A 15,911-nucleotide genomic window follows, 5' to 3' on the forward strand; every position below is an offset into this window, starting at 1 on the left:
TGATAAATAGAAAGTTAATTTATCAAATAAAACATTTATTTGAAATAGAAATCTCTACTTCAATATATCTCAGCTTTGTGGCAGAGATGACACATACCTGCTTGGCTGCTGTAGTGTCATCATCAGAGCTGTTTTTGATGATTTCTCTGTAGGAAATTTCGGATGATCTCTTTTTCTGCAGGGCCCCCGATAAACGCATCCACAACTGAGGAAATGCATAAAAGAGACAATGGAGTATGAGGCAGATAAACACACAAAGATTCAGCAGAGAAGCGGCTGGAAGATCATAGATTCGAGATGCACAGCTGTTCTCATGGGAATTTCTAAAAATAGCAATACAGCATCAACAAGATATTACCAAGACATCATGTCCTATTTCAGTGAGATTAAGAATCCCTCAAGCATGAACATGGTTGCCATAGGAACATTACATCAGCAGATTAGCTGCCTGATGGGGTGTAACAATACAAAGACAGCTTTAAATATGTTGTGAGGCCCAAAAAGCACATTCAGAGGTCGATGAACAGGCACTCAGTGCTGACCTGTGGTCTCATGCTGTGCGGTATGCCCCCCAGCACAAGGGACCGAAGGCGGTCTGAGTGGGCCAGTGTGGAGGAGATCTTGTCCCATGTCAGGTCTCCTACAGTGTTATTGTGGGTGAACTCCAGATGGGCTTGCCAGCGAAGTCTTTGCTGAGGGTCTTCTCTCTGAGGGGCTCCCTCACCACGCAGCCATTTTCGTGTCTCAACCCCGTCTGAAACACACAAAAAAAACCAGTTTTAAACTCTTGTTAAAGAAGAGAAAACAGAGTGCCAGATGAAACATCTTTAAAAACATCTTTTTAAACCTCATCACTTACTTCTCCAAATCACCCGTCCCAAAAAACACTTCTACAACAAAGCTTTAACATTAAATTATTGGCAACAATTATACATAGTGTTATTTAACCTCTTAACTGTCACCCCCCTTTTTGAGAATACACATGAAAATGCACTATCCAAACTTAAAGGGCTGTAATTCAAGAATGCTTTGGAATATAGACCAAAGTTTTGTCTCGTTTTAAAGACGACGTTCTGCAGATTATTGCTGAAGTGAAAGCAATTCAAAATATGAAAGTATGAAATAGTTATGGAAGTTTAAATTTACTGTAAATGAAAAATACTGTACTAAATATTTTTTATTTCATATAAAATATATATTTTACAAAAAAGCATTTACTCTAAAATTACTATAAAATCAAAGCCATATGTCTAACCAATTTGTGTTCCAAATTTGAAGTTGATATCACAAAAATTGAAGTCCCCATGAGATTTTGTTTAGGGTGCTGTACCAAAAATAGCCACCGGGTGTCATTCAAATTCCATTTATTGTTGTTTTGATGCATTTTCCTGTAAATTTCTGTCCAAATATTACTTCCATCACAAAACAGTCACCAAATATGGACCCTTGAGACTCAGACCTTTCCGACAATATGCGTTTTGTTAAGATTGGAAAAGATTTTGAATATAAAGTAGTTAAAATAATTGTTGTAATATGAAACATGACAGCGCCCACTAGGGGAGGAGCCCACTAGAATAATTTAGAGTAACGTTTCCATGGCAACACAATGTCCGATTTCAAAATGGTTTTCACAGGATGAATTTTGAGTTTGTAAGCTTTCAAATGATACCTAATTTGTGATAATTACTTAAATATATGATATGAAAAAAAGGCGATCAAAAAAAGAGCACCAGGCGTCCCACCTGTGGGACGGTGACAGTTAAAGGGTTAATACACATTATATTTCACCTTTCAAAAGTTTGGGGTTGGTAAGGTTTTTTTAAAAGTTTTTCTTATGCTCACCGAAGCATTTATTTGATAAAAAGTAAACACTAATAGTGTGGAATTTTATTACAATTTAAAATAACTGTTTTCTATTTGAATATATTTTAAAATGTAATTTATTCCTGTGATGGCAAAGCTGAATCTTCAGCATCTTTACTCCAGTCTTCAGTGTCACATGATCCTTCAGAAATCATTCTAATATGATGATTTGCTGCTCAAGAAACATTTATTATTATTATTATTATTATTATTATTATTATTATTATCAATGTTGAAAACAGTTGTGCTGATTAATATTTGTGAGAAAACCGTGATAAATATTTTATAGGAATCTTTGATGAAAAGTTTGAAATATAAATCTTTTGTAACATAAATGCCACTCTTTTTTCCAACATGCGTCATTGCTGAGTAAAAGTAATAATTTATAAAAATAAAAAAAACAACACTTACTGTCCCTAAACGTAGTGCATAAATGTAAGACAAACATAGACCAGTGATAAGGTTGAGCTCAATTTAAAGGGATAGTTCACCCAAAAATGTTTATCTGCTTAACCCCAGGGCATCCAAGATATAGGTGACTTTGTTTCTTCAGTAGAACACAAATGAAGAATTTTAACTCCAACTGTTGCAGTCTGTCAGTCGTATAATGCATGCGAATGGTAACAAAATGTATGAGATGAGCACGCGATCACTTCCGGCGCTTGTGTAAACTATGCCAGATCGTATACAGACCTCACGCAACGGGGGTAGCAGATAAACATCAAATTTTCATTTTTGGGTGAACTATCCCTTTAACTTTTTATTAGTGCTGATGTTCCCACACCAACCTTCACTATCAATCCGGAACCCAAATTCATCGTACTGCAGTTCTGCTTCCATACTGGGGTCTTTCTGCAATAATCAGAATAATGTCTGTGAGAAATGAACCTCTCCCATGACAATGAAGATGTTACAACAACAAAATACCATTTATCTGGCACTTAAGAGTATCCAATATTATAAAACATATGCCCTCTAAAAAAAAGTAAACAAGTAAACTACCTGATAGTACTTTGCCAGGATATCCTGGGGCCACATGCTGGGTGTGAGGGCCGAAAAAGGCCCCCCCGGGGCTGGAGTGTAATTACCTGCTAAACAGAAAACTTTATGAGGGGATTTACTTTGTTTGACAATACACATTTACAACCATATTTTTTATTTTGTATATTAATTCTATAAGCTTACTTGACATGGTGTTTTTTTTAGTGCCTGAAGAGAAGAGTCCGACTAGAGCAGGTCAGGTTGAGGTTCACAGGCTCTAGATAAGGGAGACCAACATTTACCAAATGTGTAAATACATTCCCATAAGACATAGTAAAGCCATTAACACACATAGAGAGCAATACCCAAGTGACAAATGCAATTCACAGCCTCTGGAAATAAATCACCTTAAAATATGTGCGTAAAGGAGCCAACAAAGCAGAATATCATATAACATCAATTTAGTGCAATTCAATAAGGGAAAAAAGGAGTACGCTATGAGGAAGTTAAGTGTCTAAAGCTTTTTTTAAAAGCTAAACTTGAGCTGCAGGAATCTTAATACTGTCCTCCTTCATGCTCCACTTCTCCAAATCAACGCAGACACACAGGACGGCGAGCTAAATCTTCAGCAGACAGCATGTTCAGATAAAGTAATCATGCCAGTGAGACAACACACTACCTTACATGACTTCTCTCTCCAGAACACTGACATTATCTGGGTTTACAGCCTAGTGTGATGGAAATCTTTTATGTAATGGCCTCAGAATTGGTCAAAAGAGTATTTCAACATGGAATGCACAGAAAAATGCAAACTAAAGGCCTGTTCACACCAAGCACGATAGCTATAAAGATAACTATATTAGCCAGTGGACGATATAGTTCTGTTTATTCAAAGTGTGTCCTTGTCTGACACTTTAAAAGGCTCAAGCTTGTTATAGCAGGATAGATTCTGAATGGCTGTTTTTATTGTTCATCAGCTGGATAAAATCGTTCTGAAAGCGATTCCAACAATACCGTTTCTCTGTGCCGTTATCTTTATAGCTGTGGTGTGAGCTATTATTTAATATTGAGAATGATTTTTAGATCTATATCTGTATCATTATCTTAGTTATCTAGTGCTATAGTATTATATTATACTGGTGCTGTAGTATTGTATTATATTGACAACTGGAGGTTGTTCGAACTATCCGCAGTGAAGAAGTCAGATTAGCAGGTTGAATTTGTATTGAGAATTTCCACGACACTAGCATAAGGCAGGCATTGTTTCTCCACTAAACTCATAACAAACCCATTAAGGAAATGTGAGATAGAGGGGGATATAGAATTATAGGCTCACCCACATCAAAAGAAACAATGCCAGTATTCTCAGCTAAGAAATGTGATGGTTTATGGCTGCTGAACCAGCCAGAGGCTTTTTAGTTGGTATGCAGATGCACCATTCAATTTCCTCATTTGTTTAAAATAAATTACTTCCCTGTTGAATGAAAGCCAAAGTGTCTTTGGGAATAGAGTGAAGGGCTGATCTATAAATGCACCAGAGCTTATCTTCCTACTCTGCCTATGTGTGTGTGTTCAACGTGACGTAAGAAAGAGAGCAATGGAAAAACTTGATGTTATCTGGATGCATAATGTGTACAGGACCTCCTGGAAGCTCAATTTCTCTGATGCAGGGCTCCAGACTAACATTTGAGAGCAGTCCACTAAGTTCTACCTAGATAGTGGTGGCAGCACCTGATTTGGTAGTGCTGGGGGGAAATGTATCATAAAATCAATTAAAAAAATAAAATTACTATTGTTTTGCATATATAAGTGCAATAAGTTAATAATTAAATATTCTACTCTTATTAAATGTACCATTGTTGTTCTATAGTATCATATTAAACTGACAGACAGCTTCAGTGGTTATAAAAGGAGCGCACTTTTCTAGTTTTCTGTGTAATTTAGTCACAATTTGAAGAAAAGTTTTTGTTTTTCATAAAACATTATGAACAGACTTCCTACTTCTTTCCCATAAATTATGGTGTGGAAATGGCTAATAAGTGCTCCTCTGCCGCTTTGACTGGCTATATTTCGTGTCTTTTTTATAACATTTTTTATAAAAGTGCTTGTCTGCCACAAAGTTTTAGTTCTTACATCTTAAAACTTTTATCAACACATTAAAAAATAACATTAAAATGGGATAACATTTAGGTTTGAAGTGCTGGAAAAAGTGTGAAGCACTTGAACATTTCACTCTCATAAAGGTTGTACAGTCCCTGACAGATGAATAATGTAAAACAATATGATGGTTAAAGTTAGTGTTACTACTTTAAATCAATGGTGAATGTTGGCGATGTGTGGACAGAAACGCCTTCTATAGCCTAACATCGTTCATTCACTCAATATTTCTCCTGGTTTCCATGTCAGCCCTGTTTGATCTGATGTGGTTTTGTAACAGAATTCTGTGCTGAATTGTAATGCTAGGTTTCTCATGTGTTATAGAAATGGCAGCTCTTATCAGTTGGGCAACGTGGTGGTGGCATTAATACTTGGCGTAAAGGACAATAACTGAGCCTTACAGTCACACCAGCATCCTGTGGTGTATTGATTTATGTGGCCCTGCATGCAAGTTGCAAAATATAGCTCTTAAAAGTACTCAAATAATAAGGATGATTGATTACCTTCATCCTTTTTTGCCTTGCAAACCTGAACATTTATGAAAAGTTTTTGCGAACCCTGTAACAGTTTTTGTGAAGTGAACTGCAAAAAAGCCTTGTGATAGTTTTGAAATCATCAGTAAGTTATTAAACATTATATCTGTATAAATGTCCAGCTTGCTGTGAATTTTCTTAATAGTAAATAAATAAACATTAGTGAAGAATTTTGTGAAAAGAACAACATTCAATGAAAAACATTTATAGTTTTAGAGAAAATCAAATGCGCTGCTAAAAAATAATGTAATCATAATTAAAACAATGTATTACATCGCCCTGTAGTACAAATGGATACTACTCTATTAAAGCAGTTCTCAAAGTTAAAATATTTATATCCAAACCCAAGGTCAAGTTTATTTGGCACCTTAAAACAACATGAATGCTGACCAAAGTGCTGCACAACAGACATAAAATATCATAACATAACAAAATATCATCATATAAGTTAAATACTAAAAGATATATATCAAAAGAAACATCAGGAATGCAATGGCATTCTGTACCAGTTGTAGACACGAGAGTGAGGACTGATTTATTCCATCGTATAGAGCATTACAATAGTCCAGCCTGGTTGAGATAAATGCATGGATAACAGTCACCAAATCATTAAAATGAAGATAATTTTTTAGCTTGCGAATTCCCTAAGCTGCAGAAAACTTGCTTTAACTAGTTGATATGTTTATCAAATTTTAACTCACGATCAAGGGTAACTCCCAGATTCTTAACTTTATCACAAATGTTATCTTAACGCAAATGAATACAGCTTCATGTACAATAGACCAGTGTGTCTGAGCCTCATTAGAGGACAGTCATGAAATCACTGCAGACTGCCGTTCTTCAGCTGCTGGCTGACTCTCTGTAGGAGTCTCCATCATAAACAAACACTTACAAACAATGACACTCCTCATCACGCTGTGAACACCATCGATAGTATCATCCCTATGGCAACAGATCCCACAGCAACCAAAAAGACACAGGCGAGCAGCCAAAGAAACTGCATTAGCGATCAGTGTGTGAGGAGTCTGTGCTCCCAGAAGACACTAAGAAACACTGTAGAACCTTACGATATCCTATAACAGAAGATTACAAATCCCAGTATTCTCAGGTAGGGGCTACTAGCTGCTAATGAAAACAGACTGGACCATGCCAAGGTACATAGATCAGACACAAGGGTAACAGTGATTTTGGGGTGAATTTAAAATGACCAAACTGCTGGAGTGGTTGAAGAATAGCGGGTGTATTTGTATGTATATCAGGGTTATTATAGTCAACCCTAAATCTAACACTAAAACCATAAAAAAATTACCTAAATATGTTATAAAAAGTCCCTGTAAAGTCAGTTCTGAGATTTGTTTCTAAACACATTATAAATGTTAGAAATGTATTGCTCAAACACATTAGAAAGACAGTGAACTGTGTAGTACTGAATTGTGGAGTTAAGGCCTTTTCACACCGGACGAGTAACGAAAAAGCGAAGCGGAAAAAGCGAATATTTCGTGTGCGAATAGTTCGCGTTAAAACCATTCACACCAGCCGCGACGCGAGTTTGCGACGTTTCAGAACTCCAACATTCCAAAACATTCGCGCCGACAGCTGAGAAACACGGACACGTAATCATTCAGTGGAGACGAGCTTTTAATTTTCTTTAAAAGACAGAGAAGAAGGTTTTGTGTGCACCCAGTCTTAAAGAACAGAGAGTCTGAAGGGGAGGATGCTAATCTTCTACAGGAGCTAAAACTTTATCATGGCCGGTTCCGCACTTACTTTCAAATGTCCGTGGGACAATTTGAGGAGCTCCTCCAGACAGAGACGGTATCAGCGCATCTGACAACACTAGGGATGCGCGGTATACCGGTACTGGAAAAATACCGGTATATATTTTATTTCAAACGGTACGATATCATGATTTTGCTCATTTCGGTATATGCTGCTGTTCCGAAGTACACCGCTAGGTGGCAGCGCGCTACCCAAACTGACGTGAAACCGGCAAATGTGGCAACAGAACAAGATGAATACAGCAGTTGAATCTCACTCAACACGCACAAAACTCATTAAAAAAAGAGAGGAGTAGACGTGAAACTTGGAATTACTTTGCTTATAAAACTGCTGAAGAACCATCAAACCTTGCCAAGCATCGGTCACTTAATTCCTGACTTGTAAGACATTATGAGATCGACAGGTGAGTGCATAATTCTAACGATCTAATTTAGACATTTTTCTTTTAACACTGATTAACGCACATACATAAGATCGTATCGTTTAAATATTATGAAATCTCCAGCGTTCGTTTCAACCAGTGACGTTACTTTAGACCTAATATTTACACGCATACTTGCACTATTTACATCCGCGAAAGACATACCCAACTCTGTTTATGTGACTACTCACTAAAGATTGACATTTTTGACATAATTTTGTGTGTATTTGACTGAGGAAAAACAATTTAATTTGGAATGCGCGAGCTCTTTAGGCTTGTGTGTGTGTGTGTGTGTGTGTGTGTGTGTGTGTGTTTGTTGTTGGCATGAGCGCAAAGAAAGCTCTCTCTCAAAGAGCTCTCATCCCATATGTATTACGAAATGCTATAAAATCGCTTGCATGTTCAAATTGGCGAGGTTTAAAAAGACGTGGGCAGTGATTTCCGTCAGCTGTCCCGCAACGGAAGCGAAAGTGTTGAATCTGAGCGTGCAGACTGCTTTTATAGTCCATGCATGATGTCTTTTGAAGCCAGAAGCAATTTGCTCATTTTGAGAGAATGGAGACGCGCAGTAATGCTGAAATTACTTACAAAAAAGTTTCCAAATGACTGATTAATGTGATAATCTTTGTTGATTAATTTAATAATAAACATTTGCGGTAATTTCCCGCTTCATAAACCCAAAACTTGCGAGAGTGAGTAAAATTATGCGCAATACCCGCATCAAAATTCAGACCCTGTATGGTATCGATTTAATATCGGTACTTCGGTATTAGATTGTGGTACCGTACCGAAGACAAAATTGTGGTATCGAGCCATCCCTAGACACACACACACACACACACACACACACACACACACACACACACACACACACACACACACACACACACACACACACACACACACACACACACACACACACACACACACACACACACACACACACACACACACACACACACACACACACACACACACACACACACACACACACACACACACACACACACACACACACACACACACACACACACACACACACAAACACACACACACACACACACACACACACACACACACACACACACAAACAGCTGCATCTGTAGTAAACACAACTACAGCTGTAATCTCGTGAGAAATGCGACACCTGGTACAGGTTAATGTTGATTGAATGGCTAGTGACATCAACTGGACATTTCGTCACCTTCGTTTCCTTGTATGTGATTGGTTTAAGCCTTTTCTGTCGCTGTGAGTGTTAAAAAAAAATCGACATCGAAACGAAAAAAATAAACATCGTTTTTTCGCCACAGCACATTCGCGTTCGGTGTGAAAGCTCTCATTACACAAACAGCTGATCAAAAAATAAAACCATTGCGCGAATTATTCGCGCGTCAAAATCGTGTCCAGTGTGAAAAGACCTTTAGACCGTTAAAGTCCTCATGAAATCAAAATTGACCGCATTTACTTTGTTAGTGCACATTAACGGTCTAGGGTGAACAATTAATCTGTGCAAGTTAATAGACAGAAAAAAATAGTTTGTCGTGGTAATCTTTAATCAAAATCTGAAAAGTTACTTCTGGCCTGGAATGGCGTTCCTTTTCCAATGACGTCAGTTTGACAGATCTGATCACTCCCCTCCAACCGTTTGTCTGCTATGAGTGCAAGATGGAGAGGAATAGCGCTGAAGTAAAAACCCTGCCCTCTATTCAATATTCCGTTTCTCTTCGTCACAGCCATAGACTGTAAAAAAATATGGACGTAGTGTCCGTGACGTCACCCATAGGATTCTGAAGAGCAGTTTTGAAGCGTAAAGTAGGGACGAGCTGGCCGTCGCCATCTTGGCAGCGTGTCATCTGGCGTCACTCCCAGATAACAGAAAATGGGCAAAGAGGCAGGACGTGGGTGGAGCTGAAGTGACGCGATGAATAACACAGCAGATAAATGGCTATCCACCTGTCACTCAAATTGGCCACGCCCTTAATTATGCAGAATTTTAAGGCTTTATATAATGTAAACGAATGAGTTATAAAAAAAATTCACCCCCCTCACAGTTGTCATGAAGGGCAAATTTAGCCATATAGACCAAAACCACAATTTGTACCCGGCTGTAAACATGTTTTAATCTGCTGTAAAGTTGGGCATTTTAACATGGGGCTCAATGAGATTCTGATCCCTTCTGGAGCCTGTCTATGCTCTACTGCCCTAGTGGCCAGTCGATGAATTGCAGTTTAAGTCCCTTCCATATTGGCTTTAAGAGAAACTGCGGGAGGTTGCCACTTGGTCACAGCACTGTCGAAAACTCACTTGCTACTTCCAGTTCACTAGGACTTTAAACAGTTTTTCATCATTGCTGTGTTCAGGATTTTTTAGGCGGGGCTAAAACTGTGGCTTGATGACACACTAGAGCCACTGAGCCTGGCCCCTCCCCAAACAACTCCCCAACAACTTACAAAACATAAACGATGATATCAAGAGGTGGATTCATTTTGTGAACAGCTACCTTGATGGAGAGCTGAGGAACGCCACCAACACCTGCCTCTACAGTGACTTTACACCGGATAGTTTTACAAACTTTCATCGGAGACAACCGGGATTCACTGATAATCCACTGCAGAATGGGCCCGAAACCCATTATCTCCCGCGCCAGCCTTCATTCTACCGTCCCGCTGACATCTGGTGCCGTCGTGAACTGTACATGAGTGTTGTCTTGTGTGCTTACGGCAGCTGTCCCGCGAGTGGGCGTGGTTTCAGCGCCGACAGCGGACACGCCCCCAGCGTTTGAGAGCAGAGAATGCTTTGGCTGGATGGTTAATAACACGTTTGTCAGTGGTGTGACAAACTCAGAACACATTTAATTTTGACTTTACAGGGACTTTAAACTTATTTTAGCTAGTTGACAAGGCAACGTGATGTACTGACATAACTAAAACTTAAAAAATAATATATATAAAAATAGCAAAATTACTAAAATATTAAAATGAAAATAGAAAATTGTACAATCAAATTCAAAATATTAATAAAAACTACTCAATGACACAAAATAACACTGGTGTGTGTGAGACAGTGATTGAGTGAGACGCCTGCCAACCGAAGGCCATTCATGCCATGAGGCACGTGGCAGCTCTCTGACGACAGCAAGAAGGGGAGAACAGAGGGAGGGATGGGGGCAGTGTTACATGACTCACGCCGTGTTGTGACTAGAAGAAGCTGGAGGAAGGAAAGATGGAGGTGGGGCTGCTGAGAGATAGGGGATCTTTCTCTGTTCATACTGGGGTACTTTTCCATCACAGCTGGACACATAATGCACTCAGAGGCCTTCAGAAGACCCGAGTCAGAAGCTGATGATCTCTGCAGGACATCCTAGCCTGCCCTGTGCTTAAAGAGGGTGTGAACCACAGTAGACAAACAGAGCCATACCTTACAGCCACACTATACGTATGTCAAGGGAGTGCCGGTTTTAAAGACAATTCCAAAAGCAGACGAAGGATTCTTTGTTAGCACTGACCAAAGTTGCTCAAAACAATATGACGACTACAGTACATTACAAGCACATTCAATCTTTCAAACCTTGCAAACTGCAGCAGTGCCCGCCCACTTTTTCAGCAGCCTTGGTTTCCGGAAGTAGAGTTATAATAAGCCATGAACCAAACCAGCCAGCTAAGATTTGAATCACAAACTTTGATTTGAAGCAAAAACTGGACAAAGTTACAAGACTGTGGACTTAAAGGTGCAGTAAGCGATTTTTGAAAAATGGGGAAATGGGAAATATAACTTTAAAAAGAAGGCTTATGATCAGGCAAGAGTTAAGACCTGCGTTAATATCGGAGAAGATTTCCAGCGTTGGAGACTTGAGGAGAGGGAAGGCCTGAAAATGGACGCAGAGGTTGTGAGGTTTAACAGAATGCTGTCTTTTGCTTTAATATACTTGTGTCATCTTCACTTCAGTGTTTATTTGCGTTATTATTATTAGCCTGTAACGTCTAAACCTCTTCCACCTTGGCTCTTTCAAGCATTGGCTCCCAAAGTGTGTCCGTTAAGTGATAACATACTTCTAATATATAGTTTTTTTTGGGTCCCCTTTTAGTCAGTCATTGCTAGAACCCCTTAATCTTGTCACATTTGTAATATAATAGTTACTTGGACTATCGTGTTATGTAGGGAGCTGTTCATGAAAAAGGTGTTTGTTTTTTTTGTAATGGAAGGGGTGACTTTGCTCAGTAGAGGATATATATAACAACTAGACATTCGGCCGGAAATATCATAGTAAGACAAATTGCTTTCACTTATTGATGACATCATACCCTCGGGCAGCAGGCACAGCAGATTCCACCATAGTCATTGCCTGCGTGTACGTGAATGTAAGGGCAAGATAGGGGTGTGATCCTTTTGGGTAGGGGCTTGTTTGTTTTAGTGATTTTAAGTATCAACAGTGTTTACCAGAAATTGCTTACTGCACCTTTAACAGCTTTAAGCCCAAAGTATTCTTCGGGCGTCCGCGTGACATCATTTTCGTCATCAGGAGGGTTTGTGGACGTTCACACGATTTTTGAGACTGTGCAGACGGTGCACGTACAACAGCGCATGTGCAAGAAAGAAGGAAGAGAGTCACAAGAACTGTACCGTGTGTCGAATGTGTCGAACTTGCCCATCAGCAGGTATACGTATACATATGCATATATACACACAATATATTTTCAATTTATTGCAAAATATACAGACATAAATATTTAAGTAGTTTGAGAGCATAGCAAGGGGACTGAGTATTACGTCATGCGCAGCGCTTCATTGGTGTGGGTGGAGCTAAAGAGATCTGAGGGGATTCTCTGATTGGTGAAGATTTCCTTGCAGAATCATTGATAATTCAACGCACACAAGTAACAATTCAAGCATGCAGGTTCTTCATCAGACAATTTTTTTTTTTGCCCAACAAGCCTTTAAACTAACAGAATTTTTGGAGCATTTTTGGAGCAGTGGTGTGCACAATTCTGCTATGGAGAAAATTAATGGGAATTTTTTTTTTAATTTAATTCTGTTGACTGCTGCACTCTATTACTAGGAAAATGGGGAGGAATCACATTAAATTCAATGGAGCGAAGCAAACCCATTAAATGCTGTTCAGTTAACTCTATTACATAAGACTTGGAGTTTGGATGAAGAATTCTATATATATAATATATAAATATATATAATATAATGAAAGAAAAATGCAATCAATTTTTTTTTATGTAGGGATAGTTTACCAAAAGTTTAAAAAAATTAAATAATAATAATAATAATAATAATAAGTATCATTCTCACACCTGTATGACTTTCTTTGCTTTGTGGAACACAAAAAAAGATGGAAGGCAGAATGAGATCTTCAGTCCTCTTTCATTTTATAGAAAAAGGTGCAATGAAAGTGAATGGTGACTAAAGCTGTCAATCTATTTAGTGTCCTAGAGAAGAAATCATGTGACCAGCATGACGGCATTCTTCATTTACATCCTATGGACACCTTTTATAAAGCAAATAACCACTGGCAGGACGAGTCGTTTGCCATATGGCACCTGAAACGAGTTCGCGAACTAGCGCACGGGTGCAGCTCACAATGAATCAGAATAACGGACCTGCTGTAACGTTTCTAATAAAGGGTTCGGGGTCACCGAACATAAACACAGGAAAACACAGGAAATTCATCCTCATTGCGACATTTGAAGACAATCATCTGTAACGTTAATCGTACAAGAGTGCGTTTCAAGTCAAAAATACTGCCGCTGCTGTCAGTCAAGCAAACTTCGATTTTCACGAGTTGAACACCTTAAGAAGAAACGTTAATGTGTGTTCCTTCATATAATCTAATTTCATGCGAAAACAGTATTGTTACATCTACAGGACAAAGTATAGCAACCAAGCTCTCCAAACGTGAACATATTGCTCTCAATAATATAACGTTACTCTACTCTCAATACGTACAAACTACCGCTGAGAGGACTTTTAGATGTGTGCTAATTTCATAGTGGATGCCGTTACCGAGTAAATACCCCTAAATAACACGTAAACAGTACAATACAAATATACGAAGACAGTTAGAGACACTAACTGATCGCTGGCCGGCTAAAGCCATCCAAGCATCATCAGTAATCATCAATGCACTTGCCGCTACGATTAGCCACCGAGCTAGCGAACCAACTAATGTTATCTATCGCCTTACCTTACGTCATGCTGAAACTCCTTTCTGAAGAGATATACTTCGTGGTACAAGTACGCATATATTTCGCGGATACGGTGTATGGGATGTGTACTTGTAACTCGGGTTTTGTGATGGTGGAAGGCTGCACGGACCGACTGTTTTGCGTCATACACCTGTTCGTGTCTCGCACTGAAGGATTGTATCCTTCCGCCAAAAGAGGTTTCCTAAAGAAATAGTTCCCATCCTAATAACAAATTTTGCCTGCTTGAAAGCAAAATCCTTTCTAGAGTTGTAACTATGATATATAATGGAAAAAAATTAACCGTATTTTGACAATCTCTGTAAATGTTATATTTTCAACATTTACATAATCACATCTGGAAACTTCACTTTGCGCTGCCTTCATATGAGCTTTCAAGTGAAACGTAGCATGTTATACCATAACGTGTTATTCAATGAATAAGAGTCGGTGTTAGCTGCGTTGTGTAGCCCATTATAGTAAAATAAAATCGGTAGCTTAACAGTGTTGTTCATCTTGATGCACAGAAATCATGAGCAGGAACTAGAGCAAACTGCCAACATTCATATCCATCCGCCGTTTTGATTAAACTTCATGACGTATACCTACAACGTTGAGTAATCAGTTCATTCATATTCTCTCTTTACCACCTATGTTTTTAAAAGGTTTAAAGCTTATTATTCGCTGCCCATATTTTAACATTTCTATCTGATCACAGGGCAGATTGGTAGGCTAGGTAGGCTACTAACGTAATTTGCTTAGGCCTAATTTTTTCGCGTTATTTTCCGCAGTATTTTATATTGGTTAAAAAAACGACACAAAGGGTAACATACATTTAAACTGCTGGAATACAAAAAGAAAGAGTCATAAGGCAGCCGTCAATTACATTTTTTGTCATTTCAGTTGCTACTAAATTTAGTAGGCCTAGGCTATGTTAGGCCTGTTTATATATTTAAATAAATGTAATGAGTTTTAACATGACATAACGATTGTTATAAATCCACATTGACTATTAATAGGCTATAGACACATTCACAAACTTCACTGAATAACATGAACTTAAGTTGAAAAGAGCCAATGTCAATCTTCACCACAAGGTGTCAGGATATTGCTAACTATTTTAATTGTTTGAGTAGGACAAACAAGCTCACAAGACATTTCATTTCCTGGAAGATGATTTTATTTATTATACTTCAACAAAATACAGAGTGGAATTATAAAAGGGGACACATAACAGCAGAAGACGGAAGTTAAGTGAACATGCTGAGGAATTGGTCATGTAAGACATAGGCCTACAGGTTTTTGGCACAATAATGTTGGTTAACTGCATTTCCCAGAGAACATGAGCTGTCTCTCTCATGAGGAGTGAAGATTTTAATAGTGAGAAAAACCTACTGTCAGATATACAGTTATACAGATATAGACTACAGACATACACAGATGGCCTGCTTCTCATAAAGTTCTCCTGCGAAATATATACAATCACTTGTTAAATTGCAGTAAATACATAACAGACATTGTAATATGTTAATGAGAAAAGGTACATTTTACACACGTTTGGCAATCCTGGAGTGTGAAAGAGCAGTAAAGGCTAACCAAACTAGACAACTGGACAAAAAGGTCAGAGAAGTAACCAAAGAGAAAGCTACAATTCTGTGCTGCACAGCACATTGACTGAAATATGAAAAACTGTTTAGACATAACCAATCTCTTTATCACTTCATATTCAGCCTCTTTAAGTGAATGTCTAGAAGGAAACCACTTTATGAGCCATAAGTCATGCCTGGAGTTTACTAAAAGCCACGTGATGACCTGAAAAATGTGAGAAAAATTGCAGTCTGAGAAGATGAAAGTTGAGCTCTTTTCCCCCATGAAATGAAGCCAGATCCAGCCCAGCACTCAGTAACACCATCCATACTGTCAACCAATGTGTGAAAATGCACATTTTCTTTAGTCAAAATTACACTTCTTCAGGCTATCTGGAAACAA

General features: G+C 38.4%; 1 protein-coding gene across 8 annotated transcripts in view; it reads right to left on the bottom strand.

Annotated features, from left to right (window-relative positions):
• The window catches only part of sgsm3 (small G protein signaling modulator 3), a 25,882-nt gene extending 11,778 nt beyond the window's left edge, over positions 1–14,104 (bottom strand). For 4 of the 8 annotated variants that reach the window (XM_079831069.1, XM_079831067.1, XM_079831063.1 and 1 more), the window contains exons 1-6: positions 13,925–14,094; positions 3,049–3,121; positions 2,866–2,951; positions 2,652–2,715; positions 543–754; positions 98–205 (exon numbers count right to left, since the gene is read on the bottom strand). In XM_079831069.1, coding sequence (XP_079687195.1) covers positions 98–205; positions 543–754; positions 2,652–2,715; positions 2,866–2,951; positions 3,049–3,055 — 477 coding nt within the window. In that variant the 5' untranslated portion in view covers positions 3,056–3,121; positions 13,925–14,094. Of the gene's footprint in view, positions 1–97; positions 206–542; positions 755–2,651; positions 2,716–2,865; positions 2,955–3,048; positions 3,122–13,924 lie in introns of all 8 variants that reach the window. The other 4 variants (XM_079831068.1, XM_079831062.1, XM_079831066.1 and 1 more) reach the window with 4 other exon arrangements.
• Positions 14,105–15,911: the final 1,807 nt, after the last annotated feature.

This window comes from Gobio gobio (genome assembly GCF_949357685.1).
Source record: "Gobio gobio genome assembly, chromosome: 1".
Classification (NCBI taxonomy): domain Eukaryota; kingdom Metazoa; phylum Chordata; class Actinopteri; order Cypriniformes; family Gobionidae; genus Gobio; species Gobio gobio.